We start from the raw sequence: 17758 nt of genomic DNA, 5'->3' as shown, positions 1-17758 counted from the left end.
AACTCCAAGATGGCGGCACCAGCTTCAGCGCGACTCTCGCGGTGTTACGGCGCGCCGCCCTTGCCCATTGGTGGGTCCTTTCGCGGGGGGCGGAGCCTCATGAGGCGGATCCTCCAGTCGGAGCGGCACTTGAGCTTGTTCCCGCCCCTCGCTCCGGAACTACCTCAGGGGCAGCTGCGGTGCGGAGGCAGAGTGCCCCCAGGGCGGGATGGGTGCGGGTGGACGGTTGTGATGGCCGGCCTGTCCTTAAATATTAAATGTGTGCTAACAATAAATCGCCGCGTTGGGTTGCAGAAAGTTAATGTAAGTGCGCTGCGTCGTACCCCTGCCCTACATTACTCCACCAACACCGCTCCACAGCAGCGGGCCGTTCCCGGGGCGGCGCGGGGTCTCGGCGCCGATCCCCACGGCCGCCGGAGCGCCACAGGGCCCGGGCTCCCGCCGCCTCTTTCCTGTCCCGACTTCGTTGTCCCTGTGCGGAGCAGGAAGCGGACGCCGATGACAGGCCCGCGGGGGGCTGGGGGTGCGGACAGCGCCCCGTGGCGCACCCGGAGTAGGGGCAAAGTCCGGGCAGAAACCGTGGGAGGCGGCTTCGGGATCGGGTCCGGGACTCCCCTCAGAGATGGAGGACAACTAGGCAGCCTACGGCCGAGGACCGAATCTCCGAACGCGATCCCCTCGCCGAGCCTCGCGCAACCCCTCCGAGCCGGGGGCCGGCGGCGGGGAGCTCGGGGGAGGTGGCGGCGGCGGCGTCGGGGCGGGCAAACGGCGGGCCCGGGGCGGGGCGTGGGGCCGGTGGCGGCGGGAGGCGGCTCAGTCCCCGCTGAGAGCCGAGGGCTGCGCGCCCTCGCCGAGCAGAGCAGCACCGCGCCCCACAGCCGCCGCCGCCACAGGGCGGGCACCGGGGAGCGCCGCGCCGCGCCCCGGCCGGCCGGCAGCATGAGCGGCGGGCGGAGCGGGAGAGCCGCCGTGAAGATGGAAGCGCCGTTCTACCCCGAGGAAGGGCTGGAGCTGCTGCCCGACTTCGTGCCGCTGCCGAGTTTCGCCGCCGCCGCCGCAGGGCCCGGCGCCGAGGCGGCGGCGGGTCCGAAGCTGCTGCTGGGCGCCGGCAAGAAGCGCGACCTGCCGCCCGCCGCCCCCTCGCCGCTGCCCGGGCCCTTCGCTTTGCGCCCGCCCGGCAGCGCCCGCGGCAGCACGGCCGCCCTGCGCCTGCTGCCGCCCTCCGCCGCCCCGCCGGCGCCCCCGGGCTCGGCGCAGGGCTCGGCGCCGGGGGCCGGCGCCGGGGCGGCGGCGAACCGCGGCGGACCGGAGGCCGCGCTGGGGTCGGCGGCGGAGCTGCCGTTGCTGAAGCTGCCGCCGGCCGCCGACCTGGAGCAGCTGCTCATCCAGGGCGGCGCGGGGCTGGGGCCCGGCAGCCCGGGACCGGCGGCAGCCGGGGGGGCCAGCGGGCCGGCGGCGGGAACGTTCCTCTACCGACAGCCGGTGACGCAGGAGCAGGAGGGCTTTGCCGACGGCTTTGTCAAGGCCCTGGCCGACCTGCACAAGCAGAACCAGTTGCTGACCGCGCCGCCGCTCTCCCCGCCGGGACCCTGCTGCCCGGCCCGCCCCGGGGCCGCCGCCGAGCCGCCCGCCGTCTACACCAACCTGAGCGGCTTCACCCCCGCGGGGCCGCTCAGCCCTTCGGGCAGCGCCTATCCCGCCGCCTCCGCGCCGCCGCCGCCCCCCCCTCCGCCGCCGCCGCCGCCCCCGGGGCTGCCGTTCGGGCCGGCGGGGCTGGGCGCGGGGCGGCTGCCGGTGCCGCGGGCCCTGGAGGAGCCGCAGACTGTGCCCGACGTGCCTCCCGCCGCCAGCGGGGAGGGAGGAGGCAGCGCCCCGACGCCGCCGTCGCTGTCGCCGCTGGACGCGGAGAGCCAGGAGCGCCTGAAGGCGGAACGTAAGCGGCTTCGGAACCGCATCGCGGCCTCCAAGTGCCGCCGGAGGAAGCTGGAGCGCATCGCCCGGCTGGAGGAGAAGGTGAAGGCGCTGAAGGGGCAGAACGCCGAGCTGGCCGCCACCGCCAACCTGTTGCGCGCACAGGTCACTCAGCTGCAGGGCCGCGTCCGCAGCCACCTCTCCTCCGGCTGCCACATCAACGCCGCCGCTCCCTCCGGGCCGCCGCCCCGCGAGCCGCCCCCGGAGGCTGCCGCCGCCACCGCGCCCGAGGCCGGCGCCTGCTGAGGAGTGGCCGGGGGAGCGGCAGAGAGGGAGCGGGGCCGCCGGCCGTGCCGCGCCCGTTGATTTCCGCGGCCGCTGTGCGAGCCGGGGCTGTGCGCCGGGCGGAGTGCGCGAGGCCTGTGGAGGTGTCGGAGGTTAAGGTAACTCCTGTTTACAGAAAGACTGAACTTTACTTTCACGTGGGGATAAAAAATAATAATATATATATCTATATATATATATGTTTCCTAATGCGCCATACCGGAGTGTATAGCAATCGATAAGCTTCTCAGAGTTTGGAGAAAAAGGAAAAGAGGAGGGAAAAAAAAAAAAAGGCCAGAATTGTGCCCTTTGGAAAAGATGTGCATGTATATAGGTATATTTAAAGCATAATATGGCTCTGTATATTTTCTTGGCATTGATAAAGATTTTTTTTAACTACTGTCTTTCTCTAGAGCTTTAATTTGCCATTGAGAGCTCAGTCATCCAGGTAGGTGCTCGCGCACTGAGACTGAACGTGAAGGAGAGTGGTGTTAAGTCCGGAACAGAACAGGACACGTTGCTGGCTCAGCCATAGGAAAGGACATTTCTCAGCTAGCTCTGTATTTCTTGTGCCAGTGCAAATCTGGGGCATTGATAGTTATTTATTGAAACTTGAACACTTTTGGATGTTGCCTAGACCTTATTTTTATAGATAACGTGTTAGTAGTGATAGCATTTCCTTGGCAAGAAGAGCTTTACTCCTTTTCTTTCACTGTGTACATTCCAGTAGTGTTTGCTCTTTACATAGTATAGTAACAATTAAGTGCTATACAGAAAAGGGCTCAGATTTGGGGCGGATTCGCTATAAAATGGCAATTCTGTTGTATGCTGTTTGAATAAATTGCAGAACTACTACGGAGACGTAGATTTATTTTTCAGTAGAGATCTGTATACATTTCCTCTTGGTCTTCTTTGCTCTGAAGAACCTTTCTGCAATACTCCGGAGACGGAAAGAGTCAGTGCTGGAATGTGGAACACGCTTCTGGTTGGGAAGAACTGAGGCAGTTTATTTATTTGTCAAGATTTCACTAGCCGAAGGGAACAGCACATGGACTTTTTCCTCTGATTGCTTCGACATAATCCTCAACAAGTTTTGGAAATCTGTAGATCCCTTGCTCAGTGCATCTGCCTGCCTCGCTTCTGTGCACGTGTGTGCTTTGAGCATCCCCGCACAGCCCTGGAGCCGTCTGTTGGAGCGTGGAGGCCACCAGTAAGAGCAGAGCTTCCGAGCTGGTCCCACTGTGGAGCAGAGCCTACACCTCTCCAGCACCACGCCGCTGGGGCCCAGACATGAAGCTCGACGAGAGTATCCTGCGGTGAGGACCATGGGCATCCCATGGTGCAGCCGTCTTTCCGGTCTGCTCAGCCTCACCAGCAGCTGCTGAACACCTGCGTTACCTCTCCTGGAGCCTGCGCTTTGAAATTCAAGAAGAGGGCCTGGGATGGACTCGTGTTTCTTTCGCTCTTAGTGCTCTTAGTGCTATCTCTTCCCAAAGTTCAGCACGTTTGGTGCAAGGTCACAGCATAGGTGTAAGGTGATGTACATCAGAATTGGGGTGTTGCAAGCCAGGATGCTCTGAGGGTATTTCTTTTCCCAGTGCATATGCAAATTAGGTAGAAGCCATATCAATCATAACTGTTTAATCAGAGCCCGTTCCGGGGTTTTAAATGCTTGAGTGTGATGGTACCTTTTGCTGGTTTTAGGGTAGCTTTGGAAATATCAATGAACAGATTCTCTAACAAAACAGTTCTCATCTTTACATGGGTTTGAAGACTTCCTTACAAGTGTTCTGAGGTGCGTAGCTACAGTCTGTAGCAGCACCTGCTGCATGATAACAAGGCAAAAGGCAGTTTTCACTATGTAGCAGGCATCACCCATCTGCAAAGTTGCTGCAAGACTGAGAAGTTGATAGAAGCTGCTTTTTCCCCACCCTTCTGTGCTTTCCCCAGTGGGAGAGGTCATGCTTTGGGGAAATCCACTGACGTGAGGTGCTCGCCTTCGCTGCACGTGTAGCAAGTGTACTTCTTGTTAAAGAGCCTTGGAGAAATATGCAGAAGTTATGTGTGTGGGCAGCACTGTTTCAGTTCTTAGATCAGCAGATGAGCGCAGGGCTGGGTGAAGACCTGGTGGCAGGGCAGATGAAGGCTGTGCAGTGCTCGGTATGTTCCTCGCCCTTAGGTAGTGCTCCAGCCAGAACATATTCGCAATGCTCAGGAAGCGGATGCATCCTCAGACACAGGCAATCCGTGTTATCCCTACTGATTGTAACTAGCCAGTCCTTTTTGGTATGTTGGTTTTAAAGCCAGCAAACGCTGTGTTATCCCTTTACCCTTCCAGCTTTCAGCACAATGTGTTGCCTCTCAGAGAGCTCATACATGCACTCCCTTAGCAGCCTGTTCCATGCTCTGGCTGCCATGTGAGGTTGGGTTTTGTTGGTGTTGCAAGAGGCTGCTGCTCCGCAGCAGTATGCGAATGGATGACCTAAGCACTTCGTGGTCTGAAACACATGGCAAAGCTTAGGCATGCTGCTTGGTTTGCTTCAGGTGCTCGTTTCTTCCACTGCTGTCTTCTGAAGCGGATCACTACTCTGTTTTCCCTATAGTGTCCCTGTATCTTTAGTTATATTTAGTTTAGTTTGGGTTCTGAAGTTTATTCTTACAGTTAGTAAGTCAATTCATTGTGGTTTTTTTTTCCTCTCTGTATCAGTTAGCTTTTATTTTGATTTTTTGCATGAATGTTGGTCACTGTGAGATGCTTAAAGAGTGATACCAGGTCCACTTACACAACTTTGATCTGTGTGGTTCATTTTCAGTAACTGCAAATACACAAGGTACTTAAGTGTCACTGTAAAAAAACAATTCATTTCAAGTTCTCTGGAGCCCTAGTGCTTTTTTCTCCATCCTTCAAAGCTGTGCCATGTTTTGTCATTCTTAAGCATGCTGTTGCTTAAGTATCTCTACAAAGATCTACAAAGGTCTCTACAAAGATTCCCATAGTGCTCTCAAGTCCTTCTGCCTTGGTTTCACATTTCAGATACAAACCCATGACAAATGGACATTGCTTGTTTCTTTGCCCTAGGTGTAGTCTCTGCTCTGGAGGTGGTACAGTCCCTTCCTTTATCTGTTTTGGTTACTGGAAGTTTGCTGCTGTGAGTGCAGCTGTCTGCCAGCAGATTTGGAAGGTGCTTGAGCTGATGTGCTACAGCAAAGCAGCTTGACTCGTAAATGACATCTGTTTCTTTGAGTGATTATCTGATCTTTTCTGTCTTGAGCAGGAGGAGGAGTGTATCTGTGGTTAAGGAGGTTTCGTTTGCCCTTCCTTGGGCACAGAGAGGGGGAAGCCACCACCAGCACCACCCCCTTCTCTGCCACTAGTTCAAGTGATGCCATGACAAGAAATGAGTGTGCTTCTCAGCGCCTCAGGCGCTGACATCTCAGTGTTTCTGGCTGTCCAGGCAGTCAGTGTGGGTGGGAAGTGTTTTTGCAGCTTCCAGCATGGCTCAGGGCAGCCCACTTGGCCTGCCTGAGGAACAGATTCCCAGACACAAATGCTCTTTGCACTCTGAGGACTGTAGGTCTGTAGTAGTGGTGCATCTCCATTAGTGAAACGGCTGATTCTGCTGGTTGATTTCTTCTGAACAGCAGTATGTAGGCTTGCAAGGGATCAGTACCTCAAGGGATTTGGACTCTTGGCTGCATATCATAAATCACTGTTGAATATTATGCACTCAAAAAAAAACAAAGAGTGGCCATCTAAGCCTCTTCCATCACCTTGGTTGGTGTTTATGTCATTACTGGCTCAGGAATCATGAGCAGCTCTGTTATTTTCTTTTAGTTATCTTGCTGAATGTGTCCATCTCACTTTTGAGAAAGCAACAGTCTCCCCAGGTTAAGCCCCTGGGCAGTCTGCAGGATGCAGCTGTTAAAGGTGGAAATGTTATTTGGCAACTAATTTCTAATCAGTTATTGTAAAGTATTGTTCAGTGCAGTTTGAAGTGCAGAGGCGTAGTATATTTGAATTGTTTGTTGTGCTGAAAATAGAGATCTGGCTGCTACAATGTGAATATTAACTATTTGAGTCCAGCAGCTTCTTGGAGAAACTTTTCCTATATCCAAAATTAATAAGCAAGAAAAAATTAATATGCTTGTAACATGTCATCCTGCAATATGTTTTGTGCAGTCTTCTGGATTCTGAACTGAAGAAGCAGGGAGTTACATTTTTGTGTGTGTGTGCAGGTATAACTGCTGCTGAATGATTTTGCCTCTTCCTTACCTGATTCTCTAACTTTATATATATTTAGCAGTGAGAAAAATTGGAATATGACATTTCCGTGTACATATTTGACTGGCATAAAACTGCTTCAGTTTTCCCAGTATTTTATTTGCTGTTTTGCTGTAACCAGGGGGGACCGCTGGGACAGGTCTGAGGCAGTTTTGCCACTTTTTGGCCATTGTATGTGGTCAGTGTTGTGTGTAGTGCCTGTGAGCATTCTAGCACAGGTGTATGGTAACACTCGTCATTTTCACGCTCCTGTGAGTATTTTGGAAGGCCTGCATCAGCTTGAACAAAAAGATTTTACTGTACACAATAATCCTGCATACGGTGACTGACTTCTTGGAATCTGCAGTCACTTGCTGTGATGCTGTATCAGGATTCTACACACTACCTGGTGTGAGAAAGGCAGAACCTCACCTTTCTTATGAACTATTTAATCTTGTCACGAACAAGTGAAACTGTACTGAAAAGGTGTTGAGGGATTATATCTGAATGTATAAAGACTTAGGACATTATGGTTCATCATGGTAGATGAAAGATTTTATTAGTTCTTAATTACTCCTATCTTCTAGTGTCAGAGGTCTCTCTCTTCAGGCTGCTTAGAAAATGGCTTGCAGCTATTTGTGCTGTGAAACTTCTCTCTTTGTAGTGGCTGACAGTGGCTCTGAGGTCGGACAGGGGTGACTTCTGCATGTGTGACAAACTGAGGATTTGTTCTGTAAAGTGAAGGGAAGATATTACTATAAATAATGATTCCAGGGCTGTGGCTCTAGATCATTACCTGCCTGCCAGCAACAGGTCTGCATCCATAGCACGGCTGGTTGTGAGTTCAGCTCTGCTCTGGATTCTGTACCTGTAACTAACATTGTCTGCAATAGATTAATAAACCTATGTGCTGATTTTTGTGGAGAAATTATGATTTCTGTAGGAATGCTTTGGAACAGTGGTTGACTACAAAGCCCTGCTAACACCTAAAAGATGTTCTAGCACACTGCTGGGTTCTGGTGTCTAGCACACTTCTGTGAATATTTACTTCTACTGCTACTTACTGATTAAAACCTAGTTCAGAGTGGAATTGTAAGTCACTGAAGTAAGGTCCATAGAGTCTTGCTCAACAAACCCTCTATCCCATCACAGAAAATACTGTGGATTGCAGTCTTTATTCATTTTTTGTTTATCAATTGAGCAATTTGAAAATCTTTCTGCGAAGTATCTTAAAGTGTCTTTTTCAACTGCAGAAGGGTATGGTCCCCGATTTCTACTGGGGACTAGGTGGAGAAAAGCGAAACTATTAAAAGTTAGACTTTTCACTGCATCCTCGTTCTTAGGCAGTGGACTGTCATTCAAAAAACCCTAACCAGGAGCTTGAAAATTGCAGAACTGTTTGATACCATTTTCCTGTGCTCTCCAGAAGACTTCTCGCTACCAGGAAAGCATGGCCCTCCTGTCTGACACAAAGGTTGGCTTCTAAGAACGGATAGCCCTCAAAAAAAGCTTATGAAGATAGTCTTGTGGCTCACACAGAGCTTTTTTAGTGATCACATGCTGAGCTTCAGAGCTTTTTTTTTTCCTTGTCTGTATAATAAACCTTCAGATTTTCTTGTGGTGGATGGTGGCATAAAGTTAATAGACAGCTTAGGAGAGCCTGCTTAGGATATCCTTCCTTTCTTCCCTGAAAACTTCAAATGACACCAACAGAAAACTTTCCTGTCCTAATGAACAGAATCAGAAGCAGAACTCTTGCATTTTTTATTCCTTTTATTCCTAGCTTGTTACCAGATCAGACCATTTTTTGCTTGTTGCTAAAATGGTATGGCAACTTCACAGCACAAGCTGGTGTATCTGTGGAGTGTTTGTGGTGTACGGTATTATATTGTGCTCCCAGCAGGCCAACAGCATGCATTGTCCTTTTTTTATTCCTTTCTCCATGGGAATTAGTTAGATATTGATACGTGAAGAAACCAACACCAGTTTAAAAAAAAAAAAAAAGGGCAAGAAATCCAAGGAAGGAATATAGTTGTCTGCAAGAGATTATTTACTAGTAATATTTATTGTGCAGTAAAGTAAGGAGAATTAGCATTGCTTTCTGAAATGCTTTTATTCTGTTTTACTATTACTGCTTAAATTTCTTCTAAACTTGTCCGCTTTGGAAGCTGTGTCCCTCCCTGTTTTGCCCGATGAGCAGCAATTTCACGCTTACCCTTATTTATTTAGAGCCATGGTAACCAACCATACTGAAATGTCATCAACTGCAGTCCAGGTCTGAACACTGGTTGATGATGCAAAGGTCTGCTCTCTAATAAAACGAGGCTCATGAAGGATGAATTCCAAAAGACAGTTACGCCCTGGCTTCAAGCATTTGCTCTAATTTCAAGGCTTTCCCATGTGGTGTTGCTCAATATGTAGCAAAACAAGTTCTTGCGAGTCCCCTGAGCATTCCTCCCTATGTAACAGATTAGATATTCACTCTTCATTAATTTTTTTCTCCTTTCCTCTGTCTGTCCATCCCCCAAAAATAAAACCCAGAACAAAAGACCTATTACAAGCAAATGTTGGAGAATTGCTTCTCTTGTTGCAATGTACTATTTATTGATTATGGAGACACTTAGGGTAGTTGTGTCACCATGCTCAATGTAAACATTTATTTACACGAGTAATTTTGCTTTGGTTGCAGTAGGGGTCAAAGAGAAGGGAGTAAGTGTTGTAATATAGTATTGTGCAATTCCTGGCTTTCAAACTGAAAACGATGAGCAAGCCTGCATAGGCCTCTGACCCACCAAAATCTGGCTGCTGATTCTTACCACACCCACTCTTCTTAATTAGGAATGGGTCTATGGGCTTTTTAAGGTCAAAAGAAGAGTACAGACCTTAAGGGATGTTGTACTGTGAAAGTGAAGAGTGAGCCTGCAGTTCCTGGAAACAAGTTTATCTGTTATATTACTTCTAGTTTATGCTGTCTGGAGGTAAACCTTAGGAGCCCTGAGCAGGTTCCTACCAGCAAACACAGCTGGCTCTCTGTTTCTGAACAAGTATTGTTGTTGAAGAGGCATTTCGGCTTCTATATTTCTTAGACTGTGGAGTTGAAGGGCATTCTTCCAGGACAGTTTTCTTTTCTTTTCTTTTCTTTTCTTTTCTTTTCTTTTCTTTTCTTTTCTTTTCTTTTCTTTTCTTTTCTTTTCTTTTCTTTTCTTTTCTTTTCTTTTCTTTTCTTTTCTTTTCTTTTCTTTTCTTTTCTTTTCTTTTCTTTTCTTTTCTTTTCTTTTCTTTTCTTTTCTTTTCTTTTTCTTTTCTTTTCTTTTCTTCTTTTCTTTTCTTTTCTTTTCTTTTCTTTTCTTTTTTCTTTTCTTTTCTTTTCTTTTCTTTTCTTTTCTTTTCTTTTCTTTTTTCTTTTCTTTTCTTTTCTTTTCTTTTCTTTTCTTTTTTTTTTTTCTTTCTTTTCTTTTCTTTTCTTTTCTTTTCTTTTCTTTTCTTTTCTTTTCTTTTCTTTTCTTTTCTTTTCTTTTCTTTTCTTTTCTTTTCTTTTCTTTTCTTTTCTTTTCTTTTCTTTTCTTTTCTTTTTTCTTTTCTTCTCTTCTCTCCTCTCCTCTCCTCTCCTCTCCTCTCCTCTCCTCTCCCCTCCTCTCCTCTCCTCTCCTCTCCTCTCCTATTCTCTCCTCTCCTCTCCTCTCCCTCTTTTCAAGCTGTTTATCTGAGGCTTGCTTCTTCTTTCTGCAATCCATCATTCTTTGAGCAATATGTCTTTCAGACCACTTGACTGCATCACTTCAATAGAGATCTTTCATCAGCTAAAAATGATAGGGCTCCTGCGCATTTGGACTCAGCTTTGGGAGCACTTCGTGTTTGTTTCTTGCTCAGTGTCCTTGTAGAAAATACTTATTCACAGCTCCGTGAGCCTTGCAATATGGTGTCTTGGGGTAGCTGCTGGAACTGTTCACGTCCTGTGGTCCTCCCTGACATGATCAACATACCCAGGGGACCTCTAGAAAAGGAGAAGCAGCTCCTCCTTACTGGTTAGCCACCAGCATCCCCGAGCTCTTTTTCTGTCCAAAAGGAGAAGTATGAGCAAAATGTCACTTCCTACAACTCTGATGTTCAAACTGATTCTCCCTAGGCCTTTGGGCATAGCACGAAACGTACTCGTTCAGGATAGCTGTTAAAACAAAAGGTGGAGACAGAGCAGCTCAGATTTGCCTCTGCTCTTGCAGTAGCTTATGTGCAGGTAGTTAGTGGGTGGTTGTCTGCCTACATGGTTTTCTGGATTCTTACAATTTGGGCTTATGTGCACCTTCATATTCTGCCTTATTAAATTAGCTGGCACAGAGGAATCCTCTGAATACCCTTCCAAAACCTCTTCTTCATGAAGAATTTTTAAAAATTATAGTATTTAATTAGTTGGAAAAAAAACAACCAACCAACCAAAAAAAACCAAACCAAAACAAAACAAAAAACAACTTCACAAAACCCTACTTTGAATGGAAACACTTCTGCTTTTTCTTTTAAATCTGATTATTTGGGGAGCTTTTGAGATAGGTGTGCTGGCAAGCAAATTGCACACAAACTGAGGTAATAATAGCGAAACAAAATGCAGTAGCTACTGATTGGCTGGATTTGGTCAGGAGAAGGATTTATCGAGGATGCCTCTGACAGCTTTTTTCCGATGTGATTATTTTTTTTCACATAAATAGAAGCTATAGGGCTTAATAATATACAACTGAGGATTATGTCCATTGTATTTTTTTTATGTTACTTTAACAAACTATGTAGTACTATAATCAAAATGCTTATTTCTGAAACAAAGTGGACAATATTGTTTGGCAACTTGCACATGATTAAATGTAAAACATTTTCTTAATTTAGTGATGTGTTTAGGAGAATACTGTAACTTACTGAATATACAACGGTGATGACTGTGTTTACAATAACTTTACAATTCCTACTGTTCAGCAGTAGCCAACTTGTTTGAGAATTAAAAGTAAGGCATACTGCAGCTGTCAATCTTGGAAAAATTAATGCAATCCTGCTACCACTAGATACTGTGGGATAGATACCACGGGTTTAAACGGCAGCAGAATTGTATTCCAAGTCTCTGTCTTAAGTGCTTATGACTAAAAGGCGACTTGCCTTGTGCTCATTTATGTATTCCTGTGTGCAGTACATCAGTTAGAAATCTGTTAATGGTTGATTTGTAACACTAGGACATTTATGGGGATCACAGTGGGATTTTTGTTCGTTTTGTTTGTTATGATCAGAGACTTAGACATCTTGGAATGTATAACATTTATCCTTGTGCTGGAATTGTTTACATGCAAAAAGGTATTTATGATTTTTTGCAAAATGCAATGTGTAATTTTGTACACGTGTTTTAAACAAAAGAGTTTATAAGGAAGATATTGTATGTACAATACTTGGACATGAATATTATTTCTTTGATATAAATATCTAGAGGAAAATTAAAGTTGCTTTATATTCATATTTTTGGCTGATTTATTTTTATTTTTAATTATTTCACCTCAAGGCTGGAAAATCTAAAGACTAGTTCACCTAGGTTTTTCCTGAGTGTCTTCTTATTGTGCTTACTGTGCCACTCCCCACTCCTCTCAACTGTGAAAGTACAGTTGAGACTGTACTTTCAATGTGTCAGCATTTTGAAGTGCAAGGAAGGATTTCTGCTGGTAATGATGCTACTCTTCAGGATAACTTCTCTATACACTAGTGTAGGTTCAACACCAAAAACAAAACAAAACAAAACAAAACAAAAACAGAGGCAGAGAGGAGAAAGCCCAGTTGTTGTGACATCAGATCCCAATCTGTTCCTAACACAGCCCTGCTGGATGGGTTCGGGTTGGTTGTGTCTTTGTTTTTCTGCTGTAGTATAACCAGGGATGGTAAGAGCTTGTTCTGAAGTCACATCTGCAACAAATCTGTCGAATAAGGCAGCACTTTTTTTCCCCCTTTCATGATCATCCTCATGTCCGTAACTGCATTTCAACATATTCCCACGGGAGGGCTGCTCAGCAAGCACTGCTGCGTGCTGGAAACGCCCCAGAGATTCCACTTAAAAACTTTGCTGTGGGAAGGCAACCCTGCCTCCCAGATATATCCTTCCCAGCCAGTCACTTGGGGATGGCACAGTGCCAAGCCTCAGCAGGAGCATTTGGAGGATGCCAAGCTCTAGCAAAAGCAGAGAAGCTGAGCTGCGGAGGCTGCAAGGCCAGCCTGCATTCTGCAATACAGCCAGATCCTAACTAGCTCTGCAGAAGTACACAGGTGCTCTGGCACTGAAGGGATGGCAGAGCAGCAGACTTCTGGTTTAAATTGTGCATTTTAATATGACAGAATCTAGCATGCAAAAGTTGGAGGGGAAGAAAAAAAAGCTGTGAGCGTGCTGTAATTCAAGTGGTTGTGCATACGCACTTAGAGTTTATGACCACGTAATCCATTTGGTGTGGGATTACTGCGACTTCTAAATTGGAACCATGCCTTCTTTCGTGCACTGGGAATTATTTAATGCTTTTTAATCTTTATTTTGTGCATGGCTGCAGGCTCTATTTCACACATGCTAGCCACTCCAGTGCAGATTTCTTCCTCAGAGAGACCACAGTACTCTTGCAATACTCTTCACACTTTCTAAACTAAATACAGACAAGAAGGAGAACAAGATGGTGAGAGTCTTAAGTACTTTGGTGGGTGCTTGAGGGTATTGTTTCTAATTTTGGATTTGAGCTACAGAGCCCACTTACTTACACAGAACAGTGTTTTTAAGTGTAATAGAGAAGAAACCAAGCTATTTGTTCCCTTATATGTACCATCACCAGACAGTCTTAGGGGTGTTGCCAGCTTCTAGACCAAGTTGCTTCCTCTTCATGTCCTTCAGATGGATCTGGCAATTGGTTACCAGAAGCCAAATGGCAGGTGACGCACAAAAGCAGTGGCACCTCTCTGTGATCTGATGTGATCTGATTATTTTATGCTCCAGCTGCAGATGGATAACAGCCTTTGCTGCATTACTGTAATTTTCCAAACTTTCCACCTTCTTAGGTGTGACGTAGCAATGTTCAAGATATGACACAGAAGCTGTGTTGGGTTTCCCCCCACCAACAGTAAATGAGATCAGGAAGTGTAAATGGCAAGCTTTCGTCACGTTTGGGCAAATGTCTCCTTATGTGAGCTACCCTGACACATCTGAAATTCCCACCTTCCTCACTGTTATTCTCAAATGTCAGCCCAGTGCCGCGCTGATGAGGCCTTCAGTTCCTGCAGTAGTTGGATGGCAGCCACTCCCCGATGCTGGCCTGCTGTCTGCTCTGTGCTCAACGCCCTCTGGTGCAGACCCTTTCCCTGACCTCCAGCTGTCCCTCCCCTGACACAGCTCCATGCCATTCCCTCTGGCCCTGTCACTGTCACACAGAGCAGAGCTCAGCGCTGCCCTCCTCTCCCTCTGAGGAGCTGCAACCTCCATGAGGGCTCCCCTCAGCTCCTCTGCTCTGTGCTGAGCACACCCAGAGACTGCACGTGCTCCTCGCAAAACTTCTCCTCCAGACTATTCACCGTCTTCACAGCGTTCCTTCGGATGCTTTCCAAGAGCTTTCTGTCCTTTTTGTACTGCAGCAGCCAACCTGCATGCAGTGCTGTAGGTGAGGCCACACAGTGCAGAAAGGGGGACAGCTGCTCTCCTTGCCCAGTGACAGCACTGGATTTGCTGCACCCCAGGCTATGGTTGGCCCTTTGGGCTCCAGAGCACACTGCTGCCTCATGTTCAGGAATAAAACAGGCCACAGACCAGGAGGGGCAGGAGGAGAGGAACAGAACAGCTGCATTGTTTCATTTTGCCTCTTTCTTGCAAAATTTATGGCTGCACCAGGTGTCAGCTGCTCCCAGAGCTGTGCTGTGGTCCTGAGTGACTACTGGCTTGCTCCAGCCCAGTGTCTCCTCTGTGTTAGCCATTGGTACCTCTTCTCTGAATGAGCCACACTGCCTGTACTGCACTAGCCAGGATTAAGCCTGTTTTTTTCTTCTTTGTTTATTGTTTGGGACCCAGAAGAGCAGACTCCCTGCTGGTATTTTCCAGTATTCTCAGTAAAGACCTAGACACAAATCTAGTTGATGATCTGTGGTCCTTGATGCTCACACACAGAGAGAAACGCTTTGCCTCCCCACCCCTCTTCCACCCTTTCTCCATGCTAGATCTCCCTTTTGTTGTCCCTGTCTTTATCTGTGCACTGTACCCCCACTCTGCATCTCTTTTTCTCCATCTTCCTCACCATGTCTGGGGCCACCCTCATTCACAGCTGTGAGGGATATTGCTCTGCCTTGTTGCTCCCTGAGCCCACCTCAAGGACACCAAAACTATATTCTGGCAGGAGCACTCACCTCCACATTTTTGTCTTGTATTAAAAAAAATAAAATAAAAATTCCCATTCAATGAACTAGCAACTGACTGACAGCTGCATTGCAGAGAAGGTACTGCATGTTATGCCAATGCTGCGAGAATGCATTCAGCACTGCCTTGCTGTCTATGTTGGGTAAGACCCAGGGACAATCACAGCAAAAACATGGCTCTAAAAGCTGGGTGGACTTTGCAGGTTTGGCTCTCATTTCTGAGGAGCTACTAGACTGCACTATGCACTGGGATTTTTGTTAGCATAATTTAAGTGGGGAGAAAATGAATGAAGATTCCAGAGAGAGAATTACACAAGAAAGAGCAATAAATACACTTAATTAGAAGTAAAAAATTCTCCCTGTAATAAAAATAAAATAAAATGAAAAAAGCAAACAGCTTTTTTGGGAATACTTGCAGCTATTCCCTGTATCGTATATTAAAAAATTAATAAACTCCAGGTAAAAAGTAACATATAACAAAAGTGCTGGATTACCTCTACTGTCTTGCTACAGGGCAAGGCTCTCTAGCCTTGAAGACTGAATACAAGTTGCTGGAAAGAAGGTCTCCCAGTTGGTTTTCTCCTAGCTGAAGGTTTTTGGAGAGTATTAGGGTTTTAATTGCAGATGCAGGTGCTAGCCAGCTGGGTCATCTCAGGACTGAGAGAGCTCTCCCTGACTGCTCTATTGTTGACCTCTCTGTAATCTATTTCCAGACAGCCCAAAAGCATGTCCTGTGGGAAGGACAGAGCTCTTTCGGCCTCTGAGCATCTTTAACTCCCCCCTATCCCCTTAGGACCACAACTTTCATTTCAAAAGCTATGAGGCCTCACTCACAACCTGTTCTGGCAGCATCACAGGACAACTTGCCTGTGGGTGACAGTTTGTGCTGCCCAACACCTGCATAGCACTGGCTGCTGTGGGTGGCTGATGGGGAGACTCTCCGCACTCTTACCCATTAGTCCTTTCAGTCTACCTCAGAGGAGCCACTCTGTGGGTGTGACTCACTGGCGCTTTTGAGAAGTGGCTGGTGCTCCATGCTGCGTGGCTCCCCATCAGCATTCTCACCAACATGGCTGCAAAGCTGCAAGTCGCCAATTGGGCTGTGTACCACTGGGTTTCCCCTTTCTCTTCCTCGCTCAGTGATGAGGCATGCAGGAGGGATGCAGAAAGCCCATGTTCTTGCAATTTGATGTCTGTTTGAGCACCTCAGGGTGTGGATAGTGTGAGCGTGATACTGGAGGCACAGTGAAGTAAGAACCTGGGCAAACAAGAGTGAGGTAGTGTCTGGGACTGCGGAGCAAATATTGGCCTGCAAAGCACTTTGGCAGATAGCTGAGAGGCAGCCAGCACAGGGCGGAGAAGTTCAGAGTAGACAAGGCACTGTTTGTTTGCTTGTCTGTGCAGGGGACTCTGAAGCAAAGTCTAGGTCACCCAGGCCTCTCAGACAGTTGTAGAAGGTGAAGATGGGGAGGGAGGGAGAGAGGGGACACGTGCCCAAATGCCTTACCAGCATGTTCATGGTTTAAAAGCTTCTAATGTGCAGCTACAATCCTGGCAGAAAGCTCCTGTGCCACTCTGGAGGCAAGAAAGTGCCAGATCATGCACCTCAGTGCCTGAATAGCAGAAGAAACACTCATGCACACTCCTGAGGAATGGTTCACCTACTACCCTGGAACATCACCTTCCTGCACTGGCTGTTGGAATAGGAAGGGACCAAAGCCTGCCCTGATCCACAGTCTTCTTCCCACACCTGTGGGAACTGCCCAGGATGAGTGCCTTCTCCCTGCCGACTTCCACCAGATAGCCCTCATGAAGCACCAGGCCAGCTGCAAGTGGTACCTGTTGTGCCAAGACATGCTGGGCCTGGTCTCCGGGCATGCCTGGCCATATGTACGAATGGACTCACATCTGGGGGAGGACAGACTGTTGGTGAAATGGGAGTGGGGGCTGCTACATCATCCAACTGGACTTTTGTCTGTGTTGCTTTACATTCAGTTGCTGTCCCAAGCCTGGTGTAAGCTGGAAACATGGGAAAATACTTGTCCAAACTGGTGAGAAGGTGGGGCCATTTGATGCAGTTCCTCTGGCAGATGGTAGTAGGCACTTCAGGAAAGAAATATGACAAGATAAAAGGTCTTCCACCTTCACCTCCTCCCTGCTGCTGTCAATAAGTATGTGGAATCTCTGGAGGGAGGGCTTGCTCTGGAACTCCACGTTTAATAATTCCCACAGAAAGATCAGAGATATGTTAAGAAACTTCTGAAAACCACACACACTCCTGACCTCATCAACAAAAAGTTAACGGTTCACCTTATGAAATAGTCCATCCATCTGCTGAATTAAGGCCTATTCTCTGCGAATGTCATGAGATAACTCCAGGCCTCACGGTGAGAAGTGTGGAGTAATGGATCTCTGTTTATTCCTATTTTCCATTCTAGCCCTGGTTTCTTAGACCTCCTCTGCTTTGCAGGTGAAGAACCCTGCTGTCTTTGCTGCATCTTTGTACAGAGCAGTCCCAGACATCCTGCTCCTCAGAGTCCTTCCTGGTTCCACTACACCCATTTGCAGGTGGGGAGACCAGAGCTACACAGACAGCTCACAGTACAGACACAACAGGGAATTATGTGAACAGCTTTATTTTTGGTTCTTCATTCCATTCCTTGTAGTTTTCAACCTTCTCAACACTTGGTTTCCTCTCCTGACTGCTTGTGAGCACACCAAGCCATTTGTGGCACCTCCTGGGCCTCTAACTGAGTAGTGGCAGGCCTGGGGTCTGTCTGTATGCAGCCATGGCAAGGGTTGCTTTTGCCTTGTGCACACTATTCTGCATTCATCAAAGCTGGGTTTCATTTGTCATTTAATTGGTTT

General features: G+C 47.7%; 1 protein-coding gene across 1 annotated transcript; it reads left to right on the top strand.

The window, feature by feature from the left end:
* The first annotated feature begins 9 nt into the window (after positions 1-9).
* Positions 10-3092, top strand: LOC146542293 (uncharacterized). Its single transcript, XM_085213247.1, has one exon. The coding sequence runs from the start codon at positions 10-12 to the stop codon at positions 2215-2217; it is 2208 nt and encodes a 735-aa protein (XP_085069373.1). The 3' UTR covers positions 2218-3092.
* Positions 3093-17758: the final 14666 nt, after the last annotated feature.

The sequence above is a fragment of the Meleagris gallopavo genome, chromosome Z (genome assembly GCF_905368555.1).
Source record: "Meleagris gallopavo chromosome Z, MGAL_WU_HG_1.1, whole genome shotgun sequence".
In the NCBI taxonomy this organism is placed as follows: domain Eukaryota; kingdom Metazoa; phylum Chordata; class Aves; order Galliformes; family Phasianidae; genus Meleagris; species Meleagris gallopavo.
This window is presented reverse-complemented; position numbering and strand designations above follow the sequence as displayed.

What these genes read in the sequence shown, in the direction of transcription:
- LOC146542293 (XM_085213247.1), top strand. Translation starts at nt 10, where the DNA reads ATGGCGGCACCAGCTTCAGCGCGACTCTCGCGGTGTTACGGCGCGCCG.